This window comes from Nasonia vitripennis, chromosome 4 (genome assembly GCF_009193385.2).
Source record: "Nasonia vitripennis strain AsymCx chromosome 4, Nvit_psr_1.1, whole genome shotgun sequence".
Taxonomy (NCBI): Eukaryota; Metazoa; Arthropoda; class Insecta; order Hymenoptera; family Pteromalidae; genus Nasonia; species Nasonia vitripennis.
In genome coordinates this window covers 22734341-22744735 of record NC_045760.1, presented here as the reverse complement: position 1 = coordinate 22744735, position 10395 = coordinate 22734341, and the positions used below count along the sequence as shown (strand labels likewise).

The following is a 10395-nucleotide window of genomic DNA, read 5'->3' as shown; positions in this document are numbered from 1 at the left end:
AATAATCCCTTCAGGATGACTAAATATCTTGTATTATAATGATATTGATTGATTTCATCATATTTGTATCCGTACTTAAAGTTCGATTCTTATTGTTATTATCTTCTTCAAAATTAATATCTGCATTACGAATTTCAACAAAAGTACAATCATGACCTTTATAACAGTATTTAAATAAGTATTCAATATATTGTATAGTTGAACATACTTCTACATTAATATGACAGTTGAACTTTAATAATAAAAAAGGATTATAATGTACAAGAAATCGATTATCTGCTGTTCTTTGAGAATTTTCGTTTTTATAATTTATTTTAATACCATTATTTCTTCGTTTGTATATTGGATATTCTGCTGCTTAGAAACTTTTCTCATTATTATAATTGATGGAGAAGGTTTACGAGGAGGTCGACGCAATAAAAGTACACTTGGTCTCACTGAGATTACTAAAGCTTTATTTAAGAAACGTGTCCACGGGAGAACCTCTCTCTATGAGAGCTGACAGTCAAGTGCCGACCGGCGGCGCAAGAGACTGAGTCCCGCTGTGCGCGCTGCAGTCGCGCATGCGCATAGGCATGCCAACGTCGAGCGTTGAGCGGAAGTGTTCCTCAACTCCAACACTCCCTCTCACTTTTCGCCTCTTAGTCCCATGATTCTTCCTCGTGAGTTACAACTTCTTCAGTTTCCTCGCCTGAGTAATCTAAAACATAAAAGTAAATTACTGATTACATGAATACATATTAGTTATTTTATATGTTAAATCTCTATGTGAGATATCTTGCAGAGCTTTCGTAAATATGTCTGCAAGCTGTTCTTTAGTTTTAACCCATTCGACAATTACATGGCCTTTATTTACACACTCTTTGATGTAATGCTCTCGTCTTTCGACCATGTGCCTAAGCCTATTTCCTCCATTGACTTTAGCACACGAGATCGCAGATGTATTATCACACCTCAGTGTAATTGGATACAAGTTTCGTTTAAGCATGATTGACACAGAATTGTGTAATGACATTGCCTCTTGACAGGCTTCACTCATGGCTACATAGACAAGTTGAAAGAGCAACACTCTGTTGCTTATGCGTTCTCCACGCTACCCCACATAGCATGAAATATTTCCGAAATATTTCGGAAATATTGGAATGAAATATTTGAAATCTTCCAGGAATCTTTCGACGAAATATTTCAGAAATATTACTGCAATAATATCATTTCATAAAATGCCCCGCCTTGCAAATCTCTCATGAAATATTTCCTTGAAATATTTCTGAAAAATTTAATAAAATATTTCACCTGAAATAATTCAGAAATATTCCACATATCTTCCGTGAAATATACTTCAAATGTTCCCGAATTGCTTGAAGGTACAGTCGCCGGACACAATAACTTTGCTTTACGCGCCACAACATGGCGGCGGGTCTCTTGTTAATTGGACTCCTTAGATCGGTCATGACTGTCAGGAAAGCGATATCTGACATCATGACCGTCCTAACCTTCTTCTTCTTCTTTTTATGGCCGTGGTTCGCTGTCTATGCGACTGCGAAGCCAATGCGCCACCTTGTTCTGAAAGCCCAATCAACCAGAGACCCGCCGCCATGTTGTGTTGCGTAAAGAAAAGTTATTGTGTCCGGCGACTGTACCACCACACCGTGAATATATATATATATATATATATATATATATAATTATAGTAAATACACAAACAGTTTGTATCTTTGCTTTTACGCCATCGGCTTTCGTAAACTAGTTAATGTTAGTAAGATTAAACTTTTGGATCAAATTATACGAAAAATAATTGAAATCATGTAAGCGGATAAACTGTTAATTCGTTAATTCGAACCCCTTTTGTTTTTGAATATAAAGAATAACTCCATAGTCTGATAGCAGGTACAAACACATAATTGATCCAGTGTGAATTCATGCGCAGGCAGCTAGAGTTAAAATTTATTTTAAGAATTCCAATAAAATATTAAAGAATAATTTCATAAGTATTTCAAGAAATGTTCCATTGGAATATTTCCGAAATAATTACATGATAGTTTGCGAGACATATGTATGGAATAATCCTGAAATATTTCAAGAAATATTCTATTGGAATATTGCAGAAATAATCATATAAAAGATTGCGAGACATGTGTTATAACACTCGGTTAATACTTTCCTGCCGTGTTATAATCAGGGCCAGAAGGGCCCTGTTTATTGTAAATTAACGTCGGGCGTGCAGAAGGCACGGCTCGGCCGACTCAGATCATGCACGTGTTTTTACACGAGCCCGCGGAGGCGGCGTAGGTCGGGTCGTAGGAAATAACACACGAGAAGTTTAGATAAGGAAATGTATATTCAATTGTAACTATACACGGAGGTGCAAACGCCGCACACTTCGACGAACGATAAAGAGAGACGAGAGATATTACCCTGTCGACGTGAGAGAGTGAGAGTACAGGTACTTACAACTCGGTAGTGGCAGTATTACTTGACGCAACGGACGTGGTCCAGTCTCGGACGGGGAGATGTACAGTTCGGACGGGCGTCGCAGCAACTCGTCGGTAACGCACGGACGAATATCGTTCGCTCTCGAGATGCTCGCAGGACTCACAACAAATCCGCGTATATAGTAGCGCAAGCTACTCGTGTGGATAGCGCAGCGAGACTAACTCTAGTCGCGGTTCTCCCGGCCGTCGGCACATCGTTGTCATATCTCGCCAACGCTGTGCGGCCAGGCGGCAACCGCGCTACCTATGCTCTCACTGTCTCTGTCTCTATCTTGCCTCGTTTCTCGTTCTCGCTCGTTTCGGCGCTCGTTGGCAGCTTGCTGAAGCAATAATCTTATTACATTTAGTACATGATTAGCCGTTAGACATTTGACGTGCACTTGGCCGTCACAGTGTATGGAATAATTCTGAAATCTTTCAAGAAATATCCAAAATTTATTTGAAAAGTTCCAATAAAATATTAAAGAATTTTTTCATAAATATTTTAAGAAATATTCCATTGTAATAATGAAGAAATAATTATGTAAAAGTTTACAAGATATATCTATGGAATATTTCATAAATTTTTTGATAAATGTTTAAAAATTCGTTACAAAAGTTCCAAAGAAATGTTTAAAAAAGATTCCAAAAATCTTCCGCAAAATATTTCAGTGTATTATTAAGTAAATAATTCTGAGCAATATTTTATGAAATATTTATGTAAGATTTCCTAAAGAACATATTGAAATATTTAAAAAGGAATTTCATAGATTCCAACAAAATATTTATGGAATATTTCTGAAATATTTCACGAAATATTTCCATTGAGTCGGTTGATAGCTCTTCTATGGAATATTACTGGAAGGTTTCAGAAATATTCCGTGGATATATTTCACTGAAATATTTCGAAATATTTCATTGAAATCTTTCATGCTGTGTGGGACAGCATTACCGAACAACTGGATGACATATCCACAAGTTGTCAGAGAATTCTTACAGTCTGATAAACTCGCATCTGCATATGCGGTCATACCGTCGGAATTATTTAGATAAATCACACTATGATTTTTAGTTCCAGATAAGTATTGAAAAACTCGTTTCATAACATTCCATTCGTTAACAGTGGGATTTACCTGGTGTCTACTAAGCACGTTTACAGTATACGAAATGTCAGGTCTCGTGGTACCTGCCAAGTACAGCAGAGAACCAACCCCTTCTCTATATAGCCGATTGTATATCGTCTTCCTCCCTCTCTTTCCTATCACAGCTCGCTGCATCGTTAGGCTTGATTGGAGTTTTCATAGGTTTACATTTGTCAAATCCAAATCTTTTCAACATTTTCTCGATAAACTTAGTGTGATTCAACGTAATGATTTGTTTGTCTAAGTCTCTGCTAATATTAATGTTCAGAAATTTTTTAGGGCTTCCTAAATCTTTAATTTTGAACTCTCGACTTAAGCTTTTACAAATCATGTTTATCAAGTTATCATTTAGTCCTCCCAAAAGAATATCATCAACATAAAGAATCGCTAGTACAACTTCTGAATTCTTATTATACATATATAAACAAGGATCGATGTCATGAGTAATGAATCCTAGAGTAATCATTACACTTGAGAACTTGTCATTCCTTTTCTTGGGACTTCAATCTTCAATCCATATAGAGACTTATTGAGTTTCCAGACAAATTGTTTTCTTATGTCGTTATGGATTTGCACTCCCTCTGGGATTTCTAAGTATATATCCTCAGATAAGTCTCCATAGAGAAAAGATGTTTCGACATCTAACTGTCTGATTTTATATTTATATTTGTTTGCTATTGAAAAGAATGCTCTGATTAATGATATTCTCGACACTGGTGCATAAGTCTCTCTTAGATCGTAGTTATTTTTATCCTTAATACCTCGAATAACCAGTCTACCTTTGTATTTAACTGATCTTTCCTCATTTTGTTTCTTTTTAAACACCCACCTGGAATCTAGGATGTTTGCCTTTTCATTACCTTTTTTGACCTTTCTACCACGGTATACACCTGTTTCTCTTTTATTGCAGTTAGTTCAGTTCTAATGGCGTCCATCCATTGGTCTCTTTCGGATGAGCCTCTCTGTAAGTTTGAGGATCACCATGAAGTTTAGCCAGAAGGGCATGGTAGTTAAGATCACTAAGTTCTCGGTCGTAATCTAAACTGTTATCCTCAGCTGTATCATTCAACAAAAACATTACTTTAGCACCCTTCTTAGGCCTACCCCTTTTTCTTTTTGTCTGTGGTTGTTCATTTAATTTTCTATTCGATTCTACATTATCTTTCAGCAAGTCCACTGGTACTTGTGCCTCAGAAAAGGACAACTCAGTGTCATCGATTATTTCTAAATTTTCAGAAGGAAAATCTTTGTACATCAAGCTTTCAACAAATCTTACATGTTTACTATCATAGAGTTTATTTTCTTTAGGCACGAGGACAGTGTAACCTGTATTTACATATCCTACTAGAAAACCCAACATCGCTTGTGGGGAGAATATAGTTTCTGTATTGCGTGGTATTTTAATGTAGGCTGCGCAGCCGAATCGTCTAACTTGGTTTAAACAATCTGATTGCGATGGTAAGATTTCGCTAAGCGGACTTTTCATTTCTACAGATTTGTGCGGAGTTCTGTTATATATATATATATATATATATATATATATATATATATATATATATATATATATATATATACTGCCGCTTTAACTGCTAAGTCTCAATAGGTTTGGGGCAGTCCTGAATCAAGCATCATAGCTCTAATTTTATTTTCTAAGGTCCTATTAAATCGCTCAGCAACACCGTTGTGTTATGGTGTATCTGGACATGCTAGCTGTAATTCAGCTCCGTACTTATCTAAGACATCGATAGTAGCTTGACTCGTAAATTCGGTTCCTCGATCGCACGTACCTGAGGTAGCAAAACTTCACATCAGATCCGACCAAGTTACGCATACTTTTTACAAATGTATCAATACATTGAGGAATATCTGATTTACATTGAATCGGAAAAGCTAACGCCGCTCTTGTCGCATCGTCTATCAGTACCAATATAAATTTATATTTATTAGGATGAGAAACCGGATTAATTGGCCCCATGGTGTCACCATGAACAATCTGTAACGGTTTTGTCGCTCTCGCTCGAATTCTAGTAAAAGGTAGCTTTACACTGTTAGCTTGGAGACAAACTTTACATTCTTGTATAGATGTATCATTCAGGATATCTTTATAATTTAATAGATTATTACTGATTTTAGCTAAAGCTTGTAAGTATGTCTTGGACACATGACCAAGTCTAATGTGCCATAACATGGCCTTAGAACTGCTTTCTGATTCATTATTTTGCGACTTTAATTTTGATACATTATCTGACTTTAAACTCTTTTCACTATCAATTGTGTGTGTTTTTCTATTCTTTGTAGTTTCTATGAATTCGTGATAAGTTTGCTTTTTACCACAATTATTATTAGTACTATGATTATTTTCATTCTTTGCAGTTTCTTTTTGTACCTCTACAATATTCTGATCTTTCTTGCTCCTTGTATTATAAAACGTCTTACTGTTTGTTACGCAATTATCATGACCACTCGAGGAATCGTCAATTATTAATTTTAATGTCCAGAAGGGCTTTTTATACTCGCCAGATAAAATGCTCTTATTTAACTTTGAATCATAAATGTCATCATTTTATTGTTTAAGTATATCTCTAGGCCTTGATCTACGAAACGTCTTAAAGAGAGCAGGTTGTTTGACAACTCTTCTGAATACAGTATATTATTCAAAACAAAAGTATTATTGTCCTCGGTTATAACATTCGTTTTTCCCAGACCTCCAGATTCGAAACCGCTGCCCTTATTAGCGCATTCTATTCTGGATTTTACATCATCATTAAATTCCGAAAAATACAATTTAGAATTACTTAGGTGTTCCGTTGCGCCTGAATCCGCTATAAATTCGACTAACCTATTTTTATCGTTTTCTATGTAACCATAATTAACCATACCTTCGTAATTTTCGGCAATAGCTTGGAGGGATGAGGGGGGGCTGTAAACCTCCTTGTCCAAGGCTTCGGTTCTGGCCAACTTGGCCCGTATAGCCTCTTCCTCGGCCTCTGTTGCCTCTTCCTTGTCCTGCCCTTGCAGGCTGATTGCCGCCACCTCGATGGTTGACTGTCGCACCGCCTCTCTTAGGCATCCACTTGCTCTTCTTTGCCTCTGGAGCTTGCGCGACGAAGTCTCCAGCTCCGTTGTCGGATTTTCTCTTCCTACAATCCTTGGCCAGATGCAAGCCTATTTTCAGGCAATTGTAGCACTGCTTCCTTCCTGGATGAGGACAAGTAGACTGGAAATGTCCTTCCATGCCACAGCCGTGGCAGATGCGACGTCCTTGTCCCGATTGTTTAGATTCAGCATAAAAGGTCCTCGTAGGTGCCTTTGGCTCTTTGCCAATTTTGACAGCTTCCACCTTTAATAAATGATTCATTAGTTGGTCGCAGGACATCTCTTTGGTCGTTGTCTCTAAATAAATACTATCTACGGTTACAATTCCAGGTACAGCCTCGGAGACTGCCTGGATAAAATAATCTCTCTTTTCTTTTTCAGAAATCTTTTCAGAATCAAGTAAATTTTCAAATATTCTTACTTTTTCTTGGAATTTGTCATAAAAATCTGAGGCAGACTCCTTGCCTGGTTGTTATTTTAATAAATTTAGATCGTTTCTAGCCGTTATTCTAGTTGTTTTTAATTCATAACGCTTAACGTTTTTAAGTTTTTCTAGAATTTCTTTTGGTTCATTCAAGTTCATTATTTTATTATAATAAGACACGTCGATTCTATTTATGATTATGTCTCTCACCTTGAATTTATCTTCCTTTACCTTTTGTTCACTAAACAGACATAAGGCTTCATTTTCTAACATATAAATCAATTTTTTGATCCTTAGTTCGGATTTCAAGTAATCCTCGAACATCTCAAATCTCATGTTTGAGTTTAGTTTATCATTTCTGGACGCATGAGTGTTTCTACTGCCAATTTCAGATTTTAATTGTTCAGACAAGTTAATCAAGCTATTTTCCTTTAAAACTGAATCTCTCTCTTTATCTCTTTCGTTTATCATCAATTTGACTTTATTTTCTATTATTTCTTTGATCAGATCAGCAGTTAAGCTTTCGTTCAATGGTTTATTCTCATAAGGTTTTCTACTGATATTCTCAATTTTATTTGAATCCTTCTTTTTATCAATCTTAAAAATAACTTTATTGGGATTATTACTGCGACTTATTACCTTATCTTCCTCGGACGTAGGTATGCAACATTCTCGTCCGTTGAATATACCCAGGCCTGGTTTGCTTTCTCCCATCTGATATCTCCCGAAGGTCTGCTCATCCCAGGGTGTAAAATTGTCCGGAGGTGGGCTGTTGGGAGCAGAGCTATCTGGTTCATCGATTTCACCCTCTTCCAGCTGATCTGCTCTCTTAGAGGTCTGAGGGTTCATGTTAATGTTCATATCGAGAAGACTGAATACCGGGTTGGGAGTCGATGCTACAGCCTCAACAAATGGCGATCTTGTGATAATAACATCGGATGTTATTTTGGGTTTTTCTTTGGTCTTTTGACCTGGAGCAGTCTCAGCCGGTGAGCTCCCTGCCCTTTCTTCGATCTCCTGTACATGAGCACTCGTGGATGGTGCCGGCAGAGTGCTTTGCTCGGTTTTTATTGGTACAGTCCGCTGTTTGACCAATAGCTCGATGCTTTTCAGAAACATCTTTGATTGTTCCTCCATGAGACCATAAATTTCGTTTCTGGTCACGTACTCTGGAGATGGCTCGTATACGAGGTTGAAATTAAAGAGCTTCTCCCTCTGTGGCCACACCCTGTTGACGATCTCCCTCTCTCTTGGTGAGAGATAGTTGTCGAACTTTCTCAGCTGGTGCTCCGTCCTCCAAAAGTACAGAGAACCGTCTGGCTTTCTTAACAGAGTGACGAAGTCAGCAGCATAAGGATTGCCCGGTGATTCGTGTGCCTCGGAGGCTTCCCACTCTCTGAGGATTATCTCGCGGAACTCCTCGCTATCTGCACCTGTTGGTTCACAATATAATTAGTAGGGAATATATTTTTTTAAGCACATATCTATTATTACTATCTATGTAAATTTTCTTTTCTTTCTTAAATTCTTATCTGTTTGTATCCTTCTACAGAATACTCTTTTTCTATAAGTGTCTATCAATGACTTTAACTCTAAGTTACTGTGTTGACTTTAAAAAGTAATAGAATAACTGTAATTATTTTACAAACAAAATAATTAGACTAAGTCAAAAGCTCGCTCGATTGTAGAGCTAAATCTTGTGGTACGCATTCGAGTGGGGCCCTCACTGAATACGGATTTGAATTTAACTGCAGTTAATAATTTTGCAACACAGGATTTGATTTTTACAAGAATTAATTATTTTTCTTTAATAAAATATTCTTGAGCCAATTCAAGTTTATAGATTTTGATTTAACTTGAATAAGATTAAATTCAACAAATTATAAACACATTCAGATTTGTATCATCTCATTAAATTATATTGCTATTAAAACCAAGGTGACTCACTGTATTTTATTATATCACAACAGTTTAAGTTAAGCAAAATTGGACTTAGTTGCTATGATATAACTCGCTCTTATAACATTGCCTGACCTAGCTTAAAGTCAGGTGCAGTGCAACAACACTCGCCACAGCTAACTGCCTGTAAAGAGTATAGAGAAAGAGGGAAAGAAAGAATCCTATCCACTCGTCTCTCGCCCGAATGTCGGCAACACCGCTCTCTGCGCTTGCCGCTTGTCGCCAACAAGCGGCTTCGCTTTCGCAGTCAACTCGGCCGTTGCTATGGGGGAGCGAGCCTTAGGATTTTGCTTTTTCGTGGCTTTTTCTCGAAATCTTTACACTTCACATTTCAAAATTCGTGATTTTAATCTTATATTCTTACTCGTGATTCTATCGCGTTTAGACTAATTTTTCGAATTTTTTGTATTAATCTTGACTCTAATTACACTGACTCGATTTTCTTTCGATTCTTTATTCCTCCCGCAATTTCACTAACGTACTCTTTGTTTAATTCACTTGAAACAATGTAAAAATTACTTACTTGCAAAAGTGCCGGCGATCGCTCTCTTTCCCACCATGGCCGCCTTCTTTGTTGCGTCGGGTTTTCTCTGCGCAGCTCTATGCCCTGGTGCCTCTTTTTCGATTCCACGTGTCAAATGGTGGAAGATGTGTGTGTGAAAAACACGGCCCTTGCTTCCTTCTATTCTCTTCACTTCTTTAGCACTCGTAAACGTCTGAACCGAAAGGGAGACACAATGGTGTGCTCATGCACCCACGTGTCGACTTCTTCCTCGCACAGCACTAACACTTCCTAGCGCAGTGGATGCGTGCTGGGCCCATAACCCGATGAAGAAGGTTTACGAGGAGGTCGACGCAATAAAAGTACACTTGGTCTCACTGAGATTACTAAAGCTTTATTTAAGAAACGTGTCCACGGGAGAACCTCTCTCTATGAGAACTGACAGTCAAGTGCCGACCGGCGGCGCGAGAGACTGAGTCCCGCTGTGCGCGCTGCAGTCGCGCATGCGCATAGGCATGCCAACGTCGAGCGTTGAGCGAAAGTGTTCCTCAACTCCAACAATAATTGGGAACAATAAGTGGGCAGTCTCACAATGTTTATGTATTTAATTCACGATGATACGGCGAATAACCATGTTAATATGAACAAAATTCTGTACCATAGTTGTCTACACCACTAGTGTTCAATAGCGTGCAGCAGGCAATAAAGCTGCCGAGCGTAGACATTCGCGGTGGTGAAATTGCAGTTATGACTGGTTGGGGCTTGAAAGCTTATCCAAACGTTATACAATCTACAACGCTG

At 37.8% G+C, this 10395-nt stretch overlaps 1 protein-coding gene across 2 annotated transcripts; it reads right to left on the bottom strand.

The window, feature by feature from the left end:
* Positions 1 to 432: 432 nt before the first annotated feature.
* On the bottom strand, positions 433 to 10045 carry LOC103316836. 2 transcript variants are annotated; one of them, XM_008212532.3, is made up of 4 exons: positions 9616 to 10045; positions 7773 to 8566; positions 6493 to 6953; positions 433 to 700 (listed from the first exon to the last, which is right to left on the bottom strand). In XM_008212532.3, exons 1-4 carry the CDS (start codon positions 9650 to 9652, stop codon positions 679 to 681), a joined length of 1314 nt encoding a protein of 437 aa, XP_008210754.1. In that variant the 5' UTR covers positions 9653 to 10045; the 3' UTR covers positions 433 to 678. The 2 variants fall into 2 exon arrangements, 1 of the variants encoding a protein (XP_008210754.1); XR_004227507.2 differs by lacking the exons at positions 6493 to 6953; positions 7773 to 8566; positions 9616 to 10045 and adding an exon at positions 2452 to 2699.
* Between the last annotated feature and the right edge of the window lie 350 nt (positions 10046 to 10395).

What these genes read in the sequence shown, in the direction of transcription:
- LOC103316836 (XM_008212532.3), bottom strand. Translation starts at nt 9,652, where the DNA reads ATGGTGGGAAAGAGAGCGATCGCCGGCACTTTTGCAA. An exon ending in CTACGTCCGAGGAAGATAAG is followed by an intron (nt 6,954 to 7,772) that starts GTAATAAGTCGC and finishes CATTTATTAAAG; the next exon opens with GTGGAAGCTGTCAAAATTGG. An exon ending in TATTGCCGAAAATTACGAAG is followed by an intron (nt 701 to 6,492) that starts GTATGGTTAATT and finishes TTTATGTTTTAG; the next exon opens with ATTACTCAGGCGAGGAAACT.